Here is a 26,380-nt window from a genome sequence, read left to right on the forward strand (position 1 = left end):
CCCCCGCCCCACCCCAGCCCCTTGTCCTTCATGACAGCTCTCCAGGTCTTCCTTAGCCCTCAATGAAATCTCATGTAGCCTCCGTAAATGTGTTGAGCAGGTTCAGAAAAATTCTCCAATCACTTGTATACTTGTAATCACAACTTGTAATCTGTAATTAAAATGTTCTCTTGTCACGTAATAGTCAAACCGCCAACCCCACAAAACTTCTCCCTTGCCCCTATTTCTGTCCTGTGAAGGCCAAAGTGAGCTAAGGAGCATTTGCCAACATTGTTCTGTAGCTTTGGCTCCTTCCACATTGAAATGAGACCAGAACAGTGAGGTGAGGAGCAGGAAAGTTCTCACTTGATTCGCATCAGTGTTATCTGGCATTGGTTTCCTCTGTCCGTGGAAGATGATGAGGGTTGAGTCTCTGCCTTGGGGCACTTTTGTACATTTTTAGAAGATCTCTCAATTGGATTGCTCCAACTGTAGCTCCTTTGAGTCAGAGAGTACCCAATGGCTGGCTGTGTCCAATGTTCCTTACTTTCTACAGTTTTCGGCTAAGGCCCTCTTGCCCTTAGAAGAAGCTTCGCTGAGCAAGATGCCTTTAATTCAGTGACCCCAGGGCACCATTTCTCCTGGCTCTTCCACAGGAATTGCACACTTGGGACCTGCCTTTGTGGAAGGGTGGTAATTTTACAAATGTAGCCTCTGCTCTTTGGGCATGTGCTGCTTCTACTGGCCTCTCCCTGTTACCTTTTTTGTAAAAAACTTAAATCATGAGTGAGGCTCTGAGATGAATAAGGGGTTGAGTCCCTAACCCTGGTTTTTAGTACTTCCTGTGAAAGTCTTACAGCAGCCTGTTTTGGTGTGCGGAAGTGATTGGCATGAGGCCTCAGCTGGGACTGCCTCAGTTATTGTAGCATCCTGTAACATATGAACACATATGGCCTCGAACCTTTTTTTTTTTTTTTTCTGGGATTGGAATCCTAAGAGACCCAAAGCACTATGGAGTGAATTCTTTTCGTCTGGCAGGTGATAATTAAGTACTTATAGATGAGAGAAAACAAATAAAGCCCATTCCCAGAACTGATGATAGGTATCATACAGAGGTATTTCACATCAGTTGTTTTATTTCTACTTGAACAGTGAACAGCTAGCCCCCAGGAATGGTGGGGACCAGGCCTGCTCAGGGGACACTGGCATCTGTAACCTTTACTCTTATTCAGGAAGGACAAGTCACGCATCTCACCTGGCCCCCAGCTCTCTTCGTCTGCATCTCTTAGTTCTGATTCTGGACAGGGGACAGCCACTGGGCTCATTCCAACGCTCAGGTGCAACCAGCTATGCGTCAGGAATGAGGTCCGGGGCCATTGCCTGCTACAGAGGGCTCTGGGGGCTAACCCAGCTAGAGCAGGCCAGGCAGGACAAACAGGCCCACACCACCTCTGCCACACCATTCCCTGGCACGCCGTCCACACAGTCACGTGCCCACCCTCCTGGCAATGGACGCCCACCTTGCTTCCAGTGCTTCACGTCCATAGATTGCACTGCAGCGAACACCCTCATCCACACTCCCTTAAAGGCTAGTAGCAGAATTTCTTTGTGATATAAACCAGCATGGGACAGCTGGGTCATAGCGCTCCTGACACTGAAGTTTGCCTAGAGGGTGCCAGACTGCTACACAGGTCTACAGCCAGGCACCCCCCATCATCTTAGCCTCTGAATTCTCATTTGATCACACTGTTGCTCTATTACTCCGTCTAATGGGAACCCTGGGGGCCATTCCAGTTCCTGGGGCTTTCCACCAACCCTTGGCAACTGGTGGGCACAAACAGGCTACTGTCACCATCATCCTAAATGCTGTGATGCCTAGACCGTGGTCCAGCCCTGGCAATGGGTTTCCAGTAAGGGGCTTCATCCTAGAAATGACTTTTGTCCCGGCTTCTCCGGGGAAGCTGCCCTAAGACACATCCCCTTTGCTTTAGTCCTTTGGGTGGGAAATCCCGAAAGCAGGTAATTAATTACCTCCCGAAGTAGAAAAAGTCAGATCCTCCTCCACAAAAATGGCAACGGACCTTTCTCCTACTCAGGATAAAAAAAGAAAGGAACAGAGGAAGGAAGGCCAAAAAACTATTATAGCCCATAATATGATTTCCCCCCAAGGATTTGAGTTCTTTGAAAGGTTTGGGTTACTTGGGAGAAATTAAATAAACCATTATATTACATTGTTCTGCTTTTAGCTACAAAGTGTTCCCTCCGGTGAGTGATATTCCCCGGGGACACCCGTCTGAAACGTTCATCCGCCCAAGGTCACAGGCATTGTTACAGCTCGGCCTTTGAGAGCCACGGGGTCTGGCGTGTCGCATTTGCTGCGATGCTGTGTTTACGTAAGAAGCCTGCAGTCGCCTTTTTCTTTGGGGATGCTGACCCTCAGAAGATAATGGTGTTGCCTGTTCAATGAATGACAGAAATGAATTGATAGATAGAACAACCTTGAATGATGGTCAGTGAATTGATAGATACATTTTTTTTAAAATCTATCCCCTTCCAGAAAAGTACGCAGATATTTTTAAGCGGCTAAAGGGAAGTCGGATGGCGAGGATCAATATTGAGAGAGAGTGCATTGATCCTGCTAAAATCTGACCTTTCTTCGGCCAGTTTTATTCTAGAGCCCTGCTGTTTGGCGTTGCAGATGGTACCACCCAACATAAACCCAATAAGGAGCGTTCCACTGGGCTGTTTGTTACAGCGGGTGAACATTCGAGTCTGATTTTCTCTGGGGTCTGAAAGCCCACTTCGGAGCTTTTTGCTTCCCTGTCCTGGAAGCCCAAGGAATAGTCACCCACCCATCACACATCTTGTTTCAAAAGAATACTGTCACCATTGGAGTCCAGGCCCCGTGCATGTCATATGTTTGTTTTTCTCTCTTACAGAAGCTGCAAAGAATCGATACTCCTCACGGTCATCCAGCCTTACCCTGTAAGTGTCCCGTGAGTAAAAATGCCACTCTGTCATCTCAGGCTTCCAGACTCCTCCTCCCACTCCAGCCTGATGCATAACAGCAGAGAATAAGAGCATGCCTTCACAGAACCAGTCCCCAAATCTGGATTATTGGTATTTTGCACTCCACGCTGCAGCCCATGCGTTGGAGAAGAAAGTCGTGCGTTTCCTAAATATCTTGAAAAACAAATACTCAGTCCTATGTGCCTCTCACAGCTGGAAATAACACAAAACTGAGGAATTTTCTGGTGATTCTCAAGTTGCCAGCTTAAGAATCCCAGGTTAAACAGGTTTCAATGAAACCTGCTTTAGAGATGGGTTTCAGAGGTAGCGTGGCCATCAGAATTTGATTCAGCCGCCTGGGTCAGGAGGGTGGAGAGTGATTAAAATTGCTCTGCCTTCAGTTCCCATGATTTAAAAAAAAAAAATGTATTGTGGTGTCATTCACATTTTATAAAATTCGCCCGTGCACAGTTTAGTAATCTTTATAAAATTTACTGGGGTTCACCATAGTCCCCCCCCCATCCATTTGGAGAACCCTTCCGTCTCCCCAGTAGGATTCCTCCTTCCCGTTTATAATGACCCAGTCACAGGCAACCACTAATTTACTATTTGTTTCTGTAGATTTGCAGTTGCTTGTGAATTTCATACATTGTCAGAGAACTAAAAAATACTGAGGCCCATTTCCTGCAGGTTTTTCCCCAAGTGTTCACTCTCAGGCTCTTGTGTGGCCTTCACATGGAGCTGCAGAGTTTTCAACCTGCTTATGCTTCTCTTTTCTTCCCCATAGAGATTTCTACATCAATTAAAAGGCTCTAGGAGTTCCCGTTGTAGCTCAGTGGCTTAAGAACCCAGCATCGTCTCCATGAGGATGTGGGTTCAATCCCTGGCCTCATTCAGTGGGTTAAAGGTCCAGCATTGCCATGAGCTGTGGGAAAGGTCGCAGATGCGGCTTGGATCCAGTGTGGCTGTGGCTGTGGCGTAGGCCTATTCAACCCTTAGCCTGGGAACTTCCATATGCTACAGTGCAACCCTAAAAAGAAAGAAAAAAGGGGCTCTGGCATTTGCCAGTCTCCTTCTTCTGACCAAACTCTTCACATCTCCTGTCCCTGAATTTTCCTTCTAACCACCATGGGCTAGGCATTTTAGGCAGGGAAAAAAAAAAAAAATTCAAGATTGTTATAAGATCACAAATTGAACTAACCAAGACAGCTAGTTATGCCATTCAGGGACATTACTACATATATTAAAAGTCACAGAACTCCCTTCGTGGCACAGTGGAAATGAATCTGACCAGGAACCATGAGGTTGCGGGTTCGACCCCCGGCCTTGCTCCTTGGGTTAAGGATCCGGCCTTGTCATGAGCTGTGGTGTAGGTCGCAGACACAGCTCAGATCCTGTGTTTCTGTGGCTGTGGTGTAGGCCAGTGGCTACAGCTCCGATTCAACCCCTAACCTGGGAACCTCCATGTGCTGTGAGTACGGCCCTAAAAAGCATGAAAAAAAAAAAAAAAGTCCAGTTTAACATTGATTTGTTACTTTTAGTCCCAACTCCTTGAGAGTTACAGACACGTTTGGATTTGAAATCTAAGGAGACTAGCAGAATGTAAGAGAACCAAGATTTGAGTTCCCAACACTAAAACAGGGCTTCTCTATCTACTCCACCACTTCCTGACTCCTCAATTCCCCCCATATAAAGTCTAGCTCATCTGTTTTTAGACTGTTTCAGTTAACCCCGTTGTCCCTCACACCTGCTTTAAATCTATCCACACTTCTTCATTTCTCTGCACTGGGCCAGTACATTCTTGTCAAGCCAATATAAGTGTCTATAATAAACAAGTGATTGACCAGCTACAAAGTCCTGGTGGAACTTCAAGTGTACGTTGTCTTTCCTGAATTCTCTGTCTCCACTTTATAACCTCATAGCAATGCAAGATCAGAACCATTTTACTCCAAACCAGGTTGTTTTTGCAGTGCGGGAAACTGCGAAGAGTTTTGCATTTAAGTTAAAGATTATGGGAGTTCCCATCGTCGCTCAGTGGTTAAATGAATCTGACTAGGAACCATGAGGTTGTGGGCTCAATCCCTGGCCTTGCTCAGTGGGTTAAGGATCTGGCGTTGCCATGAGCTTTAGGGTAGGTCGCAGATGTGGCTTGGATCCCATGTCGCTTTAAGATTCTGTCTTGCGGCTTTGCTTGCTCTTTTGGCCATTTGAGTCTACATGACTTGTTATTCATATGAACAGCCATTTCCACCTGTGAATCATGGAACTTACTTTCGATGAAAAATCTGGAATTCTCCAGAAGTTCAGCTGGCTCCTGTTGTTACATTATATCACAAGTCAACATTTAGCCACAGCATTCAAGAGTGTTGCTTGTCCTTACGGCTAGCAGTTGCACCTCTGTTCTTCAGAGTCACTCTCTCCTGGCCAGTCACCGTAGATGAATTCTCATCTTTGATTTTGCCTGGACCAGCCCTCCTTCCTGCAATGCCCATCACGCACTCCGCTCACCCCGTCCTTGGCCTCGCCAGGTCCTTCTCACCTTTCTAGTCTCAGCACAAATTCTAAATGCTGCCTCAGAGTTTCCTAACATCAGCCCTGTTGACCTTGGGGCTGGGGAATTCTCTGTTGTCAGGGGCCATTCTGCACAGAAGAATATGGACCAGCATCTCTGACCTCCACCCTAGAGGCCAGTAGCATCCTCTCCCTGAGTGGTGACAACCAAAAATGTCTCCAGACCTTGCCACGTGTCCCTGGGGACCAGAATCCCCCCCACTGGGGAACCAGTGTCCTACCTAAAGTCTCCCGTCATTAATCCAGTCCATAGCCACCCTTTCCTCCTCTGAATTATAGGAGTTGAAACCCCACAGTTACTTAAATAGATGCAATAAATGGAGAGAGGAACGCAAATGGGAAGAGAGACTGAAGTTTTGCTTCAATTTTTGCGTTTGCATTTTCTTACAAGCCGGTGGCTTTTAAATTTTTTTTCCTTAGGTTTTACTTATTTGCTAACCATTTCTCTTGGCCACCAGAACTGGTGAACAGAAACAGAGGGCCCACCAGACCAAGAGAAAGGCCATACATTCTACTTTTATTACAGACAATAAAAGCTAACCTTTTAATTTCTTTGCAACTTGCAGGGCAGCATTTTTTGTGTCATATTATCTCTGTATAGTAAGATCCAGTCAAAGCAGAAGGCCAGTGTTTAAACCTTGTGCCAATACAACCCAGCCATCGAAATCATTCTCCAGTGAGAGGCGACCTGGGAGGAAAGCCTTAGGAGTCCCCAGATTCTTCACTAAGAAGTAGCTCTTACCAGGTTTTTGTCTTCTTACTTAAAGTATTATGGAGGGCTCTCTCCACCATTTTCACTTTATTTCTTGGCAAAAAATCAGTGAAGTGCAGAAGGAAATACAGAAGCAGAACAATGCAGGTTGGCAGTGCTTTTCCCAGAAGACAACTAGGGTTAGCATTTTGGCCGATCTCCTTCCAGTCTTTTTGTTCTAATGCCTTGTCAGTAATTGAGACCATAAAATGGACACTTTTATTCTGCTCCTTTTACTTAGTACATCAAGCATTTTCCTATGTCATCAAGGATTCTATATAAACATTATATACATGACTCTAAAACATTACACTGAACCAACCCCCATCATTAAGCCTTTCATTCTTTGTGTGTGTGTGTGTGTGTGTGTGTGTGTGTGCGCACACGCGCATTTTAGGGCCACACCCGTGGTGTATGGAGGTTCTCAGGCTAGGGGTGGATCAGAGCTTCAGCTTTTGCCCTACACCCCAGTCACAGCCACAGAGGATCTGAGCCGCATCTGCAACCGACACCACAGCTCACGGCCACACCAGATCCTTAACCCACTGAGGGAGGCCAGGGATCAAACCCACATCCTCATGGATCCTAGTCGGGTTCACTAACCCCTGAGCCACGAAGGGAAGTGCTCATTCTTTATCTATTTCTAGTAGCATTTCCTCAGGATGGAATTTTAGAGGAAGAATTTCGGGGCTACTCATTGAGTTTATCTGTTTTGTTCTGATGAGCCATCTGCTTTCCTTGCACTGTTACCATTTTTTAAATTACAGATCTTTCTGGGCCAGCTACTTCCTTCTTTCCTTTCCATAGTTTCCAAGTCTAGAATGTCTCGGTCCAACCTTACCTAAGACAGACTATTTAAAGAGTCTCTAGGAGTTCCTGTTGTGGCTCAATGGAAACAAATCTGACGAGCATCCATGAGGATGCAGATCCGATCCCTGGCCTTGCTCAGTGGTTAAGGATCCGGCGTTGCCATGAGCTGTGGTGTAGGTCACAGACACGGCTCAGATCTTGTATTGCTGTGGCTGTGGTGTAGCCCAGCAGCTATGGCTCTGATTTGACCCCTAGCCTGGGAACCTCCATATGCGCGGGTGTGGCCCTAAAAAGACAAAGAAATAAAGAGAGGAGGAAGGGAGGGTCTCTAGAAGTTCCCCTCACACAACCCCAATTCAGTGGGACTTGGGCTCAGTCTCTCTCCGTTCTGACGTCCCTGAGGTACCGCAATTCACCCTCCCTCAGGTTTCTTCGAGGCCAAGGAGCCGAGACCTGCTTGCCTGCCCCTCCCTTCCTGTCCACCTTCCACTGTGTTCCACAGAGGAAGCTACACACCTCCTCATGGAAGCATCAGTGTAGTAGATGCTATCAGAACCCAGAACAGGCGCTGGCATGTGACATGCCGAGCTTGCCAGCCCAATTTCCACCTGAGAGCACCAGTGTTTCTTTTCTTTACCTGTGGGCTATTTCTGGCTGCAGGAGCATGCTCAGGGAGCAGGCCAGAAGGGGGCACCTCGTTAGGAATTATCACTCCCAGAAGGGCAGCCAATTCATCACTGATGGCCGGGGGCTGGTGGATAAACACCCCAGCTCCCTCTCTGGTCAGTCAGTACAGCTCTGAGGCATGCAGCCTGCCTCATTTCCCAGAGGTCCCAGCAGGGTTAGACGCCAGTTGCTCACAGTGGTGCCTGACTCAACATGGACTGCTTCGTTGGCTTCCTTACCCTCCCTGTCTCCCTTCCCTGCTCACCTCCCCCTGCTTCCTGGGAGCTCCGGGGATGGCAAGTTCAAGACTGTACACTGCAGTTGCAGAAATGTATCTTATTTATGTAATTTTTTTCAAGCTACGTTCTCATTACTTTTAAGAACATCTCAAAGCATCAGGAGCATGTCAGCCCTCTGTCACGGCCACCTTAGCAATAGCCAATTTGAGAAGAGGCGCAAGGGTTGATTAGAGGCCTTTGCATCTTAAAATTACATCACAGCAGGAAAATCTGATTATTCTAAATCATAATGACTTGTCACTTCCACCACAGGATATGAAGTCCTTGTGATCAGCACCTACTGGTCTGCAGGTTGCCAAGAATTAATTCATCGAGTTTTGGGGTGGTGTGCACTGTGTATTTTTTGAGCCACAAAGAGAGGTGGAGTCAAAACTGCAGTTGTGACTAATTTACATACTCCATGTACCAGAAGTAATTCAAGCCAATAGAAAGAGCCATTACTTTATGGATTCTCATTCAGTAACTTTCAGACTTGAAGAGCTCATGTCTTTATTATCAAAAGTAATTTTTAGGAGTTCCCATCATGGCTCACTGGTTAATGAACCTGACTAGCATCCATGAGGATGCAGGTTCAATCCCTGGCCTCGCTCAGTGAGTTAAGGTCCAGCCGTGAGCTGTGGTGTAGGTCGCAGATGCGGCTTGGATCCTGCTTTGCTGTGGCTGTGGCATAGGCCAGCAGTTACAGCTCCAATTGGACCCTTAGCCTGGGAACCTCTGTATGCTGTGGGTGAGGCCCTAAAAAGACAAAGGTGATTTTTAAAATATGTGTCCATTCTATGAAATAGTCACAAATCCAGAACAACCACAAAATTGTTACTTTGACCCCAAGGCTGTTGACTTCAAAATATGTATAAAACATTACTTAACTACCCCTGGCTCTCTAGTTTCCTTTCTGGTTTTCCTAGATGGCCAGGTTTATCTAGGGACAGGAATGAGGCTGTAAGAGGTGACCATGCAATAGCTACAGACAGAAGAGACAAGCATCCCAAGCATGCCCACTTCCGTCCTATGGGGCCACTTACGTTAGGGGCTGATAACCCTACGTTCTTCCATGGGAACATCACCACATTCTAAAATTATACACCAAATGAGATGCATAAAAAACCAAAATTCGGTTAAATATACTCTTCATTAAGGCAAGGAATTATGCAGAACATTTCAGAAAAATACAGTTAAATACTCCATTTAAAAATTCGCATGCACAGAGGAATAAACCTCAGGATCTGGCACAGTGAACATGTGTGAAATATTTCATTCCCCAACAATGCTGGGGAAGTAGGGTGTTTCTGCTCAAATATCTCATCTAATTAGCAGCGCCTGTTCTGGGTAGCTTTATTACAGCCGCTTCACTTGCGCTAAACGCCTTGTGCCAATGTAAATATCCCCTGCTTAAAATCATTATGGGAGAATAATGTTTTCCCTTCAGCTAAAAAATGGCGAATCAAAGGCAAATGAACTCACTACGGTATGATTTGTTCATCCGTCGTGACTAAGCTTGGCCTATAATTACAGTGATGCCGATACCGAAGAGAACGCCACTGTTGCATCACTTTGGCTCTGCAGTCGGACTTTTAAAAGTCACATTGAACCTGTACAAAGAGCTCCTGTTGAGGAGCAGCCATGTGGATTGGGTGGGGGGTGTTTTGTTTTGCTTTTAAAGGGCAGCCCTTCTCTTAAAACATCTTGCGTAAATGAAGGAATTGAAACTCTGGAAGCCAAACCATCCATCCACAAGGTGGGTCAGGTGCGGAGGGGAGCTTTTGAAATCACAGAAGGATTTTTTCAACATTAAGGGAGAACTCGAGCCAGGAATACGCACCTCCATGTTTTATCATGTTTTTCCAACAGTGATTTTGTTTTATTATAGGAAAGTCCATATAACATAAATCTGCCATTTTAACTATTTTTAAGTGTTCAATCCTGTGGCGTTAAGTACACTCACAATCTTGTGCAACCGTTGCCGCTGCTAAGTTCCAGAACTTTTTCATCACATCAAAAGGAAACCCCTTACCCATCCAACAGTCACTCCCCACTCCCCTCCCCCAACCGCTAGCACCCACTCATCTGCTTGCTGTCTCTGTGGGTTTTCCTATTCTGGACATTTCATTTAGTGTAATCAAATCACACACAGCCTTTTGTGTCTGGTTTCTTTCACTTAACGTAATATTTTTGAGGTCCATCCATACTGTAGCTTGTATCAGGAATGTATCCCTTTTGTAGCGAAATAATATCTCACTGCATGAACAGACTACATTTTATTTATCCATTCCATCACATTGTGTTTTATTGATCTTTTGTATACTTGTATTTGACAAAGACGGGAATCCTTTTTTTTTCCTTCATTTTACTTGAACAAAAGTATGAACCTCTTAATTGGCTTTTGAGATTAATGCATTCAATATACACAGGAGGTTGAGTCTCTGTGTTGACTCTAGAGTCGATTACTAGAATTATTTACACAATGGCTTCAATCTCTTAGAACTGTATAGTATGCAAATGTTAGCTGGAACCATGTGCAAGTTCCAGTATTTGACCATTTTGATCTATAAAATAGCAATTTTATGATTGAAGCAAAATACTTACCTCTGTATTTGGTTCACTAGAGAAGGCAGTTCTTTTTCAAAATAAACAGATGGTGCCTGCAACCTGGTTGACAGCTATGATGCCTTCCCCTCAGGCTTTGTTAAAATTGTGCAGGGACGCTGCTTTTCAGATGAAGTCAGTTTACCAAGATCACAGCCCCCTCCAAGCAGGTTTTCTCGCTGCACTTTTCCATTTCTGAGGGAGACAAACTGAATCCCTCTGCCCTCTTTCCAATGAAAGACAGTACAAACGTTCCAAAAGATGAGGCAGAACATGAAGTTGACTTTCAGTTCTTTTTTTTTTTTCTTTCTTTTTAGGGCCACACCTGCAGCATATGGAGGTTCCCAGGCTAGGGATCTAATCAGAGCTTCTTCAACTGCCAGCCTACACCAGAGCCACAGCAACGCCAGATCCGAGCTGTGTCTGCGACCTATGCCACAGCTCACGGCAACGCCGGATACTTAACCCACTGAGTGAGGTCAAGGCTCGAACCCGCAACCTCACGGTTCCTAGTCAGATTTGTTAACCACTGAGCCACGACGAGAACTCCTGACTTTCAGTTCTAAGTGGAGGTCTCCTCTCTTCCCTGCCCAGTAAGAGCGTAGGATCACAGGTTACCAACAGGAGGCTGAAACTTACATTTCACATTTCAGCCACGTAGAGAGTGTGTGTGTGTGTGTGTGTGTGTGTGTGTGTGTGTATGCGTATGCTGGCCTGCTCATGCGCCTGTATGCCCTTCATGTGAACAACAAGGGGATTAGGAATTATTTCAGAGCCATCAGTGACTCTTTCCCACCTTGTTAAAATAGATAATTGTTTGAAGGAACGTAATGGGATACTTTTTAAAGTATACCTGTGCTTTTTTGTTGAAGTATAGATGATTAACAACCTCTGTTAGTTTCGGGTGTACAGCAAAGTGACTCAGCTATAGGTAGGTAGGTCGGTCTTTTTCAGATCCCTTTCCCTTATAGGTTATTACAAAATATTGAGCAGAGGTCCCTGTGCTGTACCGTAGGTTCTTGTTGCTCATCTATTTTATATATAGTAATGTGTATATGTTAACCCTAAACTCCTAATTCTCCCTCCCCTTTGGTAACCATGAGTTTGTTTTCTGTGCCCGCGAGTCCATTTCTGTTTCGTAAATAAGTTCCTTTGCATCATAAAATGGATAATTAATGAGCTAATTGTCATAAACGCCACATGAAAGTTGGCTCTCACCCCCCCATCCACATGGTACTCAAAGCTGTGTGTTGAAAGTAGAGTTCGTGTACTTTCACAGTTATCTTTAAAGATGCTTGGAAATGCGCTCAGAAAGAACATGGGACATGCTGTTTATAGTTTTGGTCTGGTGACTAAATCAAACTTAGCACTTGATGAGCCTGACAGGCTTTCGGTTGCCTCCATAATTTGTATTTTGGCCTTGAATTGGGCCTTTTTAGCAAAATTATTAAATACCTGGGAGGAAAAGATGTAAAACCGCTCTGACACAATTGGCCTTATATTACCAATAATCAGACCAAATGTTTTCTTTTTCCTCTCCCTAGTCTCCCAAGTCGGCATTCATCAGTGCTGCGAAAAAGGCAAGGTTAAAGTCCAATCCAGTCAAAGTGCGATTCTCTGAGGAGGTCATCATCAATGGCCAAGTGTCGGTGAGTTCCCAGTCACCTGCTGGTGACTTGCAGAGAGGCCCTGAGGTCGGGGCTTTGCAGGAAGCGGAAGCAGTCGCCCCACTGGAATGATGGCTTCAGAAGCAGCTGTTGCATTTCCCAGGGGTGTCGAATCTCGGCATTGTAAAGGCCCGAGAGCTCAGCAGATTGGGCCCGCCGTGTCCCCTCTTACATACCCAGAATGCATAGCAGTCCGGCGTTTCCTTGAATGCTCCCAGGGTTAGAGACCTCGTTGCTGTGCAGAGGAGTTCATTTGATTTGAGCTCGCTGCACTGCCTCATATCGAGTAGAATGTGCCTCTTTGAAACTTTCCCCTAGTTCTCCCCTTCTGCTGACTAAGCATTCTTCCACCTGACAGCCCTTTCTATAGTTCGAGAAGGATTTCCCCTACGTTTTTCCTTATCCACAATCAAATGTCTCTCTCTTCTTTCAACTGATCAAAATGGAAGGGAGTTCAAGTGATGGAGAAGTTTCCTCTGTGCCACCAGGAGTGAAGAAATGCGGCCCAGACCTCCATCAATAGGTCTTGATAGAAATCGTGATTACTCAGGCACACACTTGATCATCAAAATGAGTAATGCAAACATCAATAGGATGCTTATTTCCAATTTTCCCCCCAAATATCGCCCAGTGTTTTTAGCTTTTAGAAAGCTGTCATCTAGAGCGCTCTTAGTTTTTGGACCTTGGAAAGGCCAGCTTTTGTGGTCGAGGTTTTGCTGTTTAAACAAACTCTTCAGGGACAAAATCTCATCCGTGACATCTTTGCTATATGCATCCCAGACTCTCCCCTGAAGGTGGTCCTGGATCGGAATTTGAAAATCGAAGCCTGCATATCCCTGGCAAAGGATTCATGGCCCAAGGGTCTTCCAGCTAAACTTACCGAGCTACATGGCCCCACTTGGCGTCCAGGGGCTCAGCTGACCGGTCTGTCACACTATTGCGATGCATGTGGGAGGGGCCTAAGGCTGCCACTCTGCGGCCCGGTCCCGCATTTCATCTGAGGCCTCGTCCTCCCAACAGCCATTTTCCACCTCCTCCCCTCTGGCCCCTTGCACACCACGGCCTGTTTACACTCCCCTCAGTGAAGCCCTGTCACTTTTGGGTGGGGGTTACCATAATTGTCATCTCAGAACAAGACCGTCCCAGGTTAAGGCTCAGTTCCACAGGGAATGACTGTAACACAGAAGGCCATAGAAACTTGCCTTATCTTCTCTCAAGTTTCTCAGTGTGAGATTAGGCTCTCTGTTGATGCATCCTCAGAGAGAAGAGGATTCCAGAAGCTGCTGTGGCAGTTGCACTTTGTCCCTGGATGTAGCCGGGCTCCTTCGAGGCAGTTGGTCTATAGGAACGGCTCTGGGGTTGGTTCATCCCCTGTGGCCTTCCCACAGGCCTGTGTGTGGTGGGGATCCGTGTCTGCCCCTCAGCCTTCATAAGCAGCTTCCTTTCTAGCCTCCTTTTGCTCTTCTGAGTCATTATGTGGCCTTCCTTCTGGACTTGGAGCCACACTAACTCAGTGAATTGGGTAGCAGGAAAGTTCTGGATGAAGCCCACAGGAGTAGAGAGGAGAGGAGGCGAGTCAGAGAAAGAAACACGGGGTGAGAGGCTGTTATGGACACCCTTAGCGACTGAACTCATGGAGCAACTGTAGGACGTTAGCATATCTCTGGCCATCTTGTCTTCAGTGTCCTCGTCTGTAAAACAAGGCACTTATGCTTTCATGACTGCTGACCTCCCTCCCCGACCCCTGGGACGTCCTGACCAACTATGCCTGAGGAGCACATTTCACCCCAAGGCTCTGTGGAACTCACCCACCATGTGTTTTTACTCCCCCTTTCATCTCTCCCTACTTCCAGTTAAAGAGAATACGTCTTTTATTTGCTTTTTTGACTTATTTTTTAGTTATGACCTGTTCGTTAGAGACTTCAGATTTCATTCTTCTAACACTGACCCGTTCCTTTTATGTCCCCTTTGCATTCAAGGAACATCTCTAAATGGGGTAAAGATTATTTCGCAAAATTACTCTAAACTTGAAGCTTATTAATGCTTGTAGTTCGCTGTCGTGACTCCTACCAACAGGTGTCACATGAAAGATCATCATTGCTGGTCCTTGTTCTGCTCGAGACACAATGCTCTGCTAAAGTCAGGTTTTGAGGTTTAACTACAAAGGAATTGTTCTATAATTGTATTTTCTAGTGGGAAACTTGATTTTTTAAAGGAACCCTCATCTGATTGATTTTCTGATACGAAAAGATCTTTTTTTTTTCTGTCTCTTTTGAATTGTTTTTCTTTTTTTAACTTTATTTTTTTTATTGCTCAAATGAATTTATCACATCTGTAGTTGTATAATGATCATAACAATCTGATTTCAGGATTTCCATCCCACAGCCCAAGCGCATCCCCCCACCCCCCAAACTGTCTCCTCCAGAGACCATAAGTTTTTCAATGTCTGTGAGTCGGCATCTATTGTGCAAAGAAGTTCAGTCTGTCCTTTTTTCAGATTCCACGTGTCAGTGAAAGCATTGGATGTTGGTGTCTCATTGTACGGCTGACTTCACTTAGCATGATCATTTCTAGGTCCATCCATGTTGCTAAAAAGGCTGGTATTTCGTTCTTTTTGATGGCTGAGTAATATTCCATTGTGTATATGTACCACATCTTCTTGATCCACTCCTCTGCTGATGGACATTTAGGTTGTTTCCATGTCTTGGCTATTGTAAATAGTGCTGCAATGAACATCGGATACTTGGGTCTTTGCGAGTCGTGGTTTTCTCTGGATAGATGCCCAGGAGTGGGATTGCTGGATCAAATGGGAGTTGTATTTTTAGTTTTCTGAGGCATCTCCATACTGCTTCCCACAGTGGTTGCACCAATTGACAATCCCACCAACAGTATACTAGGGTTCCTTTTTCTCCACACCCTCTCCAGCACTTATTGTTTGTAGACTTTTGGATGATGGCCATTCTGGCTGGTGTAAGGTGGTACCTCATCATGGTTTTGATTTGCATTTCTCTACTAATGAGTGATCTGAACATCTTTTCATTTGTTTTTTGGCCATCTGTATGTCTTCTTTGGAGAACTGTCTGTTTAGATCTTCTGCCTGTTTTTTGATGGGGTTGTTTTTTTGGTATGGAGCTGCAGAAGGTGGTTATAAATTTTGGAGATAATCCCTTGTCAGTTGATTCACTGGCAAATATTTTCTCCCATTCTGTGGGTTGTCTTTTCATTTTGTTTAGGGGTTCCTTTGATGTGCAGAAACATTTAAGTTTGATTAGGTCCCATTTGTTTATTTTTGTTTTTATTGTCAATACTCAAAGAGGTGGATCTGAGAAGATGTTGCTGTCGTTTATGTCAGAGCGTGTTTGCCCTATATTTTCCTCTAAGAGGTTTATAATGGATGGTCTTATATCTAGGTCTTGAATCCATTTGGAGTTTATTTTTGTGCATGGTGTTAGGGAGTGTTCTAATTTCATTCTTTTCCATGTGTCTGTCCAGCTTTCCCAGCAGCACTTATTGAACAAGCTGTCCCTTCTCCATTGTATATCCTTGCCTCCTTTTTCATAGATGAGTTGGCTGTAGGTGCGTGGGTTGAATTCTGGGCTTTCTATCCTGTTCCACTGATCTATATTTCTGTCTTTGTGCCAGTACCATGCAGTTTTGATGACTGTTGCTTTGTAGTATAGTCTGAAGTCCAGGAGCCTGATTCCTCCATCTCCATTTTTCTTTTTCGGGATTTTTCTTTTCAGGCTATTCTGGGTCTTTTGTGCTTCCAAACAAACTTTAAAATATTTTGTTCGAGTTCTGTGAAAAATGTCCTTGATAATTTGATAGGGATTGCACTGAATCTGTAGATTGCCTTAGGTAGTATAGTCTTCCAATCCACGAGCATGGTATATCTTTCCATCTATTTGCGTCATCTTTGATTTCTTTCATCAGTGTCTTATAGTTTTCAGAGTAGAGGTCTTTTGTCTCTTTAGGTAGGTTTACTCCTAGGTATTTTATTCTTTTGGATGTGATGGTGAATGGGATCGCCTCCCTAATTTCTTTTTCTGCTCTTTCATTGTTAGTGTATAGAAATGCCGTTGGTTTCTGTGTGTTAATTTTGTATCCTGCGACTTTGCCAAATTCGTGAATGAGCTCTAACAGTTTTCTGGTAGAGTCTTTAGGATTCTCTTAGTATCATGTCATCTGCAAATAGGGATAGTTTTACTTCTTCCTTTCCAATTTGGATTCCTTTTATTTCCTTTACTTCTCTGATTGCTGTGGCTAGGACTTTCAGAACTATGTTGAAGAGTAGTAGCGAGAGCAGACATCCTTGTCTTGTTCCTGATCTCAGCGGGAATTCTTTCAGCTTTTCACCATTGAGAATGATGTTTGCTGTGGGTTTGTCATATATGGCCTTTATCATGTTGAGGTAGGTTCCTGCTATGCCCACTTGCGAAGGGTTTTTTATCAGAAATGGGTGTTGGATTTTGTCAAAGGCTTTTTCCATGTCTATTGAGAGGATCATATGGTTTTTATTCCTCATTTTGTTAATGTGGTGTATCACACTGATTGATTTGCAGATATTGAAGAACCCTTGCATCCCTGGGATAAATCCCACTTGATCATGATGTGTAATCCTTTTAATGTATTGTTGGATGCGGTTTGCTGGTATTTTGTTGAGGATTTTTGCATCGATGTTCATCAGTGATATTGGCCTGTAGTTTTTTTTTTTTTTTTTTTTTTTGTGGTATCTTTGTCTGGTTTTAGTGTCAGGGTGATGGTGGCCTCATAGAATGAGTTTGAGAGTATCCCTTCCTCTGCAATTTTTTGAAATAGTTTCAGAAGGATAGATGTTAGCTCTTCTCTAAATGTTTGATAGAATTCGCCTGTGAAGCCATCTGGTCCTGGACTTTTGTTTGTTGGAAATTTTTTAAGGAAAAGATCTTTTTATTTGAATCAACTGAATTATTTGTAGCCAGTAAAGAAGAATATTACTATGAACAAGTGAACTCAAATATCACTGTAGGGATACTTCAGTTGGCCCTAGAAAGTTTGATCTTTTTTTATGTTTCAATTAGAATAATTTGCATGTATGTGCTGCTTCAGAAGAGCAGCATTCTGATTGGACTGACTGACACTTCCTCCTCTTTTTCTGTTCACTAGGAAACGGTTAAGGACAATTCACTTCTTTTTATGCCAAATGTCCTGAAGGTCTACCTGGAAAATGGACAGACCAAATCATTTCGCTTTGACTGCAGCACCTCCATAAAGGTAAGAGCCCTGCTAAGCTCTGTCCCTGGACACTGCCAGATATAGCATAAGGGTCCCACTGTGAGTCTTAGGTATCCACACCTTCCTTCATTCAGAACTATCACTTTATTTATGACATTCTTTTTGGTCATTTGCAAATAAGGTCATGTGTGAACATACCCAAACATAAAGTTTAAACTAACAAGGTTCTGCTCTGTGTGTGTGTGTGTGTGTGTGTGTGTGTTGCAAAACAATATAATATGCTATCAGTCATAAAATGCTAGGGCTAGTCATTTTAATGCAACTGCAGATTAATTAAAATAGCGTGACTGTCACCAAGAAGGCTGGCACCCTCCCCAAAACTAGCATGATTTCTCAGCCATGTCAGCCACCGAGACAATGAAGATGTTAGCTGTTAATTGAATATCTGCTACTTTGGTGTCCAGCAAAAACAAGGGATAGAAGAATGTAAAATGAGATTTACTTTTAATTGCTCTAACCAATTTCATGGAAATAATGCATAAAAAGGCAAGAATGAGGCATGCTCTTAGGAGAAAGGGTGGAAAGGAAGCATCACAAAGCCATCCTATTATTCAGAGCCACAGGTGAGTTCTCCCTAATGGGGATTATAACAAAGCCTATGAGTTCTTTCTCCCCACGTTTCCTTCCTGGGGAAAAAGTACGTATTCTCTTTTTTATTGGACAAAAGTGTGTTCAGAAATTGATTGCTCCCTAGCATTCCATCAGGCTAAAATAGGCTTTCTTCAAATGGCACAATAAAAAAAGATTTTATCGAGGCTTAAAAAAAAAAGTACCTGGTGATGATCTGTATAATAATATATCAAGAGACTATCACCTTTGTATTAAAAATGTGTCTCAATAGTCAACCCCTAATTCTCAGGTTTTTTTCATTAATCAGCATAGACCTTATGAGTGGAAGCGTTTCTACCGACGCCCACTCACTGTGCATTCTTATTGCCATGATACTGCAAGCAGCTTGTTCTGAATTGCTTTAAATAGGTAGTGATTTAGCAGGTAATAGAGCAGACAATATTAGATTGATGATGGAACATTTAAATCATCCTTAAATCATTCTAGATGAAATATTAACTTCCTTTGTACAAGACTGCTCATTTTAAGTGGCGATGACTGAAACAATCCTCTTCCTTTATCCCTACTCAAAATCAATTAATTTATGGTGAGATGTTACTCTAATTATTGATCAGGTAACCTAGGGGCTGGCAAACTTTTTCCTGGAAAGGCTGGAGAGTCAGTATTTTAGGCTTTGTGGGCCATTTGCTCTCTGTTACAGCTACTTTCCTGTTGTATCATGACAGTAACCAGACAGATGGATTCAGGAGGTCCTCAAGACCACCCTCAGCTTTAAGAATTCACTCAAAGGACCTACAGAACAATTGGTATACTCACAGTTATAGTTTATTACAGCAGAAGGCTGTAGATTAAAATCCAGAAGGGAGAAAAGTGCTCAGGGTGGCAGAAAGCGGGCAGGGAGCTCCCAGCCATCATCCCCCAGTGGAGTTGTGCCAACAGTGCTTATTTCTCACAGCATCAATGTATGACAATATGCACCAAGTACTGCCAACTGGGGAAGCTTGCCTGAGCCTTGGTATTTTATTAGGGCTTGGCCACTTAAACACAGCTGACCACCTGCATGGCTGACTTTATTATCCTGCCCTGCCTGAAGTGAGCTGATACCCATGGCCTGATGTCCCCACCGCAAATCCCATCATTAGCATAAACTATCCAGTGTAGCCCAAGGCCCCCTGTTCACAAAGACACTCCTATGAGGCTGGACCCTCCAAGGGCTTAAGGTTACCTCCCAAGGGCCAAGAGCAAAGAGGCTAACCTCTCTTTGGCCAAGACTAAGCTTTTACTACACAGATAACATATAAATGCATGGCCGTGGTCAGATTTGAAACAAAAGTGCCAGGATGCAGTTTGAAGACCCCCAGCCTAACCCACAGAGCTACATTATTCCAATTCCCTCTGGCATTGTGGCTTGTTCTGTGATCCCAACTGGTCAGAAAAGCTCCTTGCCATCAGACCCCTTACCCATCTGAAGATGTAGGTAAAGATGTGAATGCATATCCCAACAGAACTAAATCTAAATTTCAAAGAGAGCCCAGTTGTTAATTCCCTCTGGCCTCTTTAGTATAGGAACCCACACCAGACTAAGTTTGATTTCCCTGAGGAGGGCAGATGACAATGTGAAGATGGGGAGCAGTGTAGAGAGGTCACATCAAATTAAAGTTATCTTATCTTGTGCCTCACAGCCTTATTATCACAGTAGATACAGGCTGGGAAGCATAAAATGGAAACAGTCAAAGTATGAAAGGAATATGGCACCATTTAATAAAAATTGCCCAAATTCTTGCTTACGGAGTTGCATTAGGGAGAAACTGTTGCTATCTTGTGTCCTCCCTGGTGATTCAGGGGAATGTTTTATAAAGTATGTGTTGCCATACAAAGGCTGGGTTTTTTGTTGTTTTTTTCTCTTTTCTGGGCCTTGAGCAAAAACTATGAACCAGAGAGTTTTTTGTTTTTTTTTTTCTGAAGTTCGATATAGTCAAGGAATTTCTGTTCTTTTATTTTATTTTATTTTATTTTATTTTATTTTTTTTAGGGCCGCACTTGTGGCATATGGAGGTTCCCAAGCTAGGGGTTGAATCAGAGCTGTAGCTGCCAGCCTACACCACAGCCACAGCAACACAGGATCTGAGCCACATCTGTGACTACACCACAGCTCATGGCAACGCCAGATCCTTAACCCACTGAGCGAGGCCAGGGATTGAACCTGCATCCTCATGGATGCTAGTGAAATTCATTTCCACTCAGCATGATGGGAACTCCGGAATTTCTGTTAAATGATGTTTTTGGTGGTGGGTATGTATGGAGATCTTTGTTTTAAAGGGGCCAGAAGAAATTGGAAAAAATCCACAGAGAAGAGTCAAACCTCAGAAAGATCAAAAAAACAAAAACAAAAACAAAACTTGTATTTATGGCAGGGTTTCCTCTTGACATTGTTGATAGTTGGACCAAAAAATTCCTTGTTATGGAGTTCCTGTCGTTGCTCAGTAGTTAACGAATCCAACTAGGAACGATGAGATTGCAGGTTCGATCCCTGGCCTTGCTCAGTGGGTTAAGGATCCGGCATTGCCGTGAGCTGTGGTGTAGGTCAAAGACACAGCTCGGATCCCACATTGCTGTGGCTCTGGTGTAGGTCGGTGGCTACACCTCTGATTAGACCCCTAGCCTGGGAACCTCCATATGCCGCGGCAGTGGCCCAAGAAATGGCAAAAAGACAAAAAAAAAAAAAATTTCCTTGTTGTGAGGGCTGTCCTATGTGTTGTACGATGTTTGGCAGCATCCCTGGATGTCACTTTTATCCCCCACCCCACTGTGACAACCACAAACTTCTCTAGAAATTGCCAAATGTTGCTGTGGGGCAAAATTTCTCTGTGTTGAAAACTACAGCTCTATGGTATTTTTAGCATCTGAGTATTAATTATCTTTGAAGAGAGATCCTTTACTAGTTTTCAAATACATGAAAAAAGTAATGGTTGAGGACATCTGTTTGCATTGCAATACAATTCTACTTGTGTATAGAACACCTTTCTGATCATAAATATTTAATCCTGTAAAGCTTGCTCATTCTACCTTCCCCAGAGATTTTTTTAAAAGCTAATATATGTATATTGTTACTGTCAAAATAATTAATAAACAATCAATAATAACAATAGGAAAGAGTTTTATTGGATCCAAACTGCGGACTAGAGCCCGGAAGCCAGCTTCTGAGATTACTCTGAGAAACTGAGAAGCGTGGTTTTCAGCACAGTTTTATATCTTGTCAGAACAAAGAACATCAAACAAGCCAGGGATATATTCCTTCAAGGTTTCAAAACAAAAACAAACGTTCCACACATACACGGTGAGTTGGCATGGCCTTAGCACCTGTGAAGGGAGTCTTATCATCAAAGGAGGACCACCGTCAGTGACCCAAGAAGAGAGACATTTCATCTTTATTTTTAACATGGGCCTTCTAAACTTCTGGACAATGCCCTTTTCTGTAATAATCAGAGCAGATGTACAGTGTATGTTTGGTAGGCCACAAACAGGCTATTTGAGTTAGCATAAAATTCAGGTTAACTCATGTATAAGCCAGAATGACTTCCCCACCGAATATTGAAAATTTCTTTTATCAGTATGGCACCCTACCTCTGTGCCAAACAGTACTGTAAGAAATGCTGACTATGTATGAGCCCATTTAGTCCTGATAGCTATTCTGAGGAAGCTCTTATTATTATCCTCAGTCGAGAGATACCTAGAAGTGAAGTAATTGGCCCCAAGCTGCCAGCTAATACCAAATAGAGCGAGAGTGAAAACCCAGACTGTTTCCATTGTGGACTTGGAGAACAGACTTGTGGTTGCCAAGGGGGAGAGGGAGGGAGTGGGATGGACTGGGAGTCCGGGGTTAATAGATGCAAACTATTGCGTTTGGAGTGGATCAGCAATGAGGTCCTGCTGTACAGCACAAGGAACCGTATCTAGTCACTTGTGATGGAACATCATGGAGGATCATGTGAGAAAAAGAATGTGTGTATATGTATGTGTGATTGGGTCTTTTCTCTGTACAGTAGAAAATTGACGGAACACTGTAAACCAACTATAATGGAAAAAGGTAAAAATCCTTTAAAAAAAAAAAAAAAAGACTATTTCCAGAGCCTACATTCCTCACCCCTTCCACATGCTCTTACAGAGGTGCAGGCTGGAGGTCGGCAAGCTTTTTCCATAAAGGGCCAGATAACAAATATTGTAGGCTTCCCAGGCCACACCATTTCCCTTGCAACCAAGTTCAAGTCTGCCCATGCAAAGCATGAAAGCAGCCACAGACAGCCCAGAAACAGATGAGCAGGACTGTATTCTAGTAAAACTTTATGGACAGAAACAGGCTAGTGAACTGGATTTGGCATGCAGGCAGTATTTTGCCGAGCCCTGGGGTTGACCCCTTTCAGAGGTGGTTTAATTGCCACCCCATTTAGCAGGAAGGGAACTGAGCTGACGACACCACACAGTCCATGAAGAGTCTTCCTGAGACCTTGGGTGGTAGGGGAGGTGCTGCTTCAGCAATGCACCTGGCCGCCTCTCTGTTTCTGAGCCCCATAAAGATTGGGAGTGGTGGGAAGACCAAGGGAAGGGCAAGGACAGCCTCATTTCTATTACCTTGAGGGTCTTTGGAGCATCAGCTTTAGAATCAATCAAAGGTGTAAAATGTAAAGATAGGAAGCCTGGAGTTCCCATCGTGGCTCAGCAAAAACATATCTACCATCCCTGAGGACACAGATTCGATCCCTGGCCTTGCTCAGTGGGTAAAGGATCTGCGTTGCTGTGAGCTGTGGTGTAGGTTGCAGACGTGGCTCCGACTCCGCCTTGCTGTGGCTCTGGCGTAGGCCGCCAGCGACAGCTCCGATTCAACCCCTAGCCTGGGAACCTCTCTCTGCTTTGGGTGTGGCCCGAAAAAAAGACCAAAAAAAAGATACGAAGCCTATTTGTGCTGCACTTTTCAGTCATGGCAAGCACCACAGAAGAGGGCTTCCTTGATTTCTTGTTTTTTTTTTTTTTATCAAAGTATAGTTGATTTGCAGAGTTGTGTTAGTTTCAGGTGTACAGCAAAGTGAATCAGTTATTGAATATTGTGTGTGTATATCCTCTTTTCCCTTATAGATTATCACATAATTTCGAGTAGACTTCCCTGTGCTATAGAGTAGGTCCTGTTGTTTATTTTATATATAATGTGTATCTATTAATCCCAAACTCCTAATTTATCCCTCCCTGCCTCCTTTCCCCTTGGGTAACCCTACGTTTGTTTTCTATGTCTGTGGGTCTATTTCTGTTTTTATATGGAAGTTCATTTATATGTGGAATCTGAAAATGGGGTACCTTGGGTGTTCCTGTCACGGCTCAGCAGAAAGGAATCCGACTCATATCCCTAAGGATGCGGATTCGATCCCTAGCCTGGTTCAGTGGGCTAAGGATCTGGTGTTGCCGTGAGCTGTGGCGTAGGTCAAGACGCAGCTCGGGTCCCATGTTGCTGTGCCTGTAGTGGAGGCCGGCAGCTGCAACTCGGCAGCTTCGACACCTAGCCTGGAAATTTCCATATGCCATGGGTGCAGCCCTAAAAAGCAAAAAAAAAAAAAAAAAAAAAAAAAAAAAAAAAAAAAAAAAATTTGAAACATTACAATGGGCTACCTTGGTTTTGATTGCATCTTGTCAATGTTTCCCCTGGAAGGACGTCATCTTAACCCTTCAAGAGAAGCTCTCCATAAAAGGCATCGAACACTTCTCCCTCATGCTGGAGCAGAGGACGGAAGGGGCCGGAACCAAGCTGCTCTTGCTTCATGAACAGGAGACCCTAACTCAGGTGTGTGAACTATGCCCCCCCTGCTGGTGGTGCCCACGAGAGCAGAAGCCGCTGGGCCCCAGAACTCCCTTGTCCTTGAGTCCCTTAAATGTCGCCCACCCCCGCTGCACTGGGCAGCACCGAAGGAAGGGCTTGCATTCGTGGGGGAGGGGTTGCGTCTCAAGGTGATGTGTCGCTTTTTGTCACTGTTTCATAGACTGTCAGTTGGTCTCACAGACAGAACTGTCAAAGACTCAGCAGGGGCTCATTGGGAGCATGACTCTGCAGAATTTTCTTTTATCTTATGGTAATTAGCCTTGTTCACCTGTTTTGATCATTGATCTCTAGCAGTTATTAAAAAGAAACGTTTTTTGAGATTATTTAAATTAAGCCGAAGCCATCTTTTGTTGTTTTAAGTTCCAGGTGTCTACTTGAGACTCCTTTGGGAAGCCTGAAATTACCCCCACCCCCAACCCAGTCCTGCCTCTGCGGTAAATATGTCACCCACCAGTGTGTCCCAACTGTCACCAAGATGCCACTCCCATTGTTCTCTGGGGAGACGGGCGGGCTGCTGAATTCAGCATGGTGTCCTGACTTCCCTTATGATTCCACACAAGCAGGGTTTTTGTTGGATGGATAAGGGGCTGCAACAAGTTCCTCTTATGTAGGATTGTTCATTGCAGAGGGGGGCATGAGGGCACGCCAGGAGGAGAGGCCGGGGGTCGAGCCCCCGTCCCCACCGGGAGGATGGAGTAGCAGAAAGTGTCGTCATGCTCAAGGGCTTCTTGTTTGTCACATGATTAAAAGCTACCTATCAGGGAGCTCCCTTGTGGCACAGCAGGTTAAAGATACAGCATTGTCACTGCAGCAGCTCTGACCACGGCTGTGGCGCAGGTTCGATCCCTGGCCTGGGAACTTCCGCATGCTGCGGGCACAGCCAAAAGAAAAAAGCCACACATCAGGTCCACGAATGTCCCTGACTCTCTAGATACAGGACAGCTGGATGCAGTGAATTCGTTACAAAGTTATGACTTGTGTTCTCTTATATCCCTCTGTCTACACTTGACCTGTTCTTTTTATCAGGTTCAAATCAACCTTTAGATGTCTTAAATCACAGCTGATGATTGTTTATTATTTTAACCTGTACCAGAACACACTTGGAAACAGATGGCATTTATTGTTGGTTATAGGGGAGCCTCTCCCCCCATATCCAGAGTCCCACTGGCTCTGAGTTCCTCCAGAAGCCGAATTGAAGATAAGGATTTGGGTGCCAGGGGTTTATTTGGGAAACCCTAGGAGAGGAACGGGAGGGGAAATGAGAAAACAAACGGTGAGGCCAGTAAAGAGTGTGTTATCAAGCCACTTCGCACTGTGGGCAGCTGGAGCTCAGTCCTGCTGGGGACCCTGGGAGCCAATGGAGAGCATGCCTCAGAGGCATCCCCCTGCCCCACCCCAAGGGGCAAGGGGTCTGGGGCTCTGTCCGATAACGTCCTGTCCGTAATCGGGGGTGGGTTACTGCCAAGGACAGCTGTCCCCTGCCTGTGAAGCTTTTCCTGGTGCCCGCAGACGGTCACAGGTGTTTGCAGTAAATAGCCTCCCGCCTGTAGCGGTAAATGCCTGGGGGAGTGGGTGGGAGGCCAGTTACTATGAGTCTAATGAAACTTCCCACAACTTTCTTTTTTTTTAATTTTTAAATTTTTATTCAAGTATATTGATTTACAGTGTTCCCTCAATTTCTGCCATACAGCAAAGTGACCCAGCCACCCGTACACACCCATTTTTTTTTTCCATTTTCCAACGCCTTTCTGATATTTCTAGTTCTCCTTTCCCTCTGAACTTCTGTCCCCTACCTAGCCTTTATGGGAACGCTTCATGCTGATTTAGCTGGACGGAGATTCTTTTAATGGCTCTTCGGTGCTAGGTAACCATAACTTTTCATCCCAGATTTCTCTTTTTTCTTCTTTTTTTTACCTTTTTTCTTATTATGGTGGATTTACAATGTTCTGTCAATTTCTGCTGTACAGTGAAGTAACCTAGTTTTATATATATACATATATATATACACACATTTTTTTTTCACATTATCCTCCATCATGTTCCATCACAAGTGATCAGATAGAGTTCCTTGGGCTCTACAGCAGAATCCCATTGCTTATCCATTGCAAATGCAATAGTTTGCACTAGATCGATGTCTCGTTTTTCAATTTCTTTTCAAAACATTACAAGGAAACAAAAGACTCGAACACTGCCTCTTCTCTTATCTTTCTCGAAGACACTTTGTTTTGTCTTTAATCAGAGCTAAGAGCAAAATGCTAAAACTCAAGTATTAGCTCTAGAAAATTGATGGTCTGAGTATCCTGAAATGAACCAGCTATATGCCCTTGAATTTAATACA

General features: G+C 44.2%; 1 protein-coding gene across 13 annotated transcripts in view; it reads left to right on the forward strand.

Moving 5' to 3' along the window:
• FRMPD4 (FERM and PDZ domain containing 4) overlaps positions 1-26,380 on the forward strand; it is an 826,395-nt gene that overhangs the window by 761,224 nt on the left and 38,791 nt on the right. For all 13 annotated transcript variants that reach the window (XM_021080618.1, XM_021080619.1, XM_021080630.1 and 10 more), the window contains 4 exons: positions 2,919-2,964; positions 12,213-12,317; positions 17,481-17,588; positions 23,875-24,006. In XM_021080618.1, the coding sequence (XP_020936277.1) occupies positions 2,919-2,964; positions 12,213-12,317; positions 17,481-17,588; positions 23,875-24,006 (391 nt within the window). The remainder of the gene's footprint in view (positions 1-2,918; positions 2,965-12,212; positions 12,318-17,480; positions 17,589-23,874; positions 24,007-26,380) is intronic.

This window comes from Sus scrofa, chromosome X (genome assembly GCF_000003025.6).
Source record: "Sus scrofa isolate TJ Tabasco breed Duroc chromosome X, Sscrofa11.1, whole genome shotgun sequence".
In the NCBI taxonomy this organism is placed as follows: Eukaryota; Metazoa; Chordata; class Mammalia; order Artiodactyla; family Suidae; genus Sus; species Sus scrofa.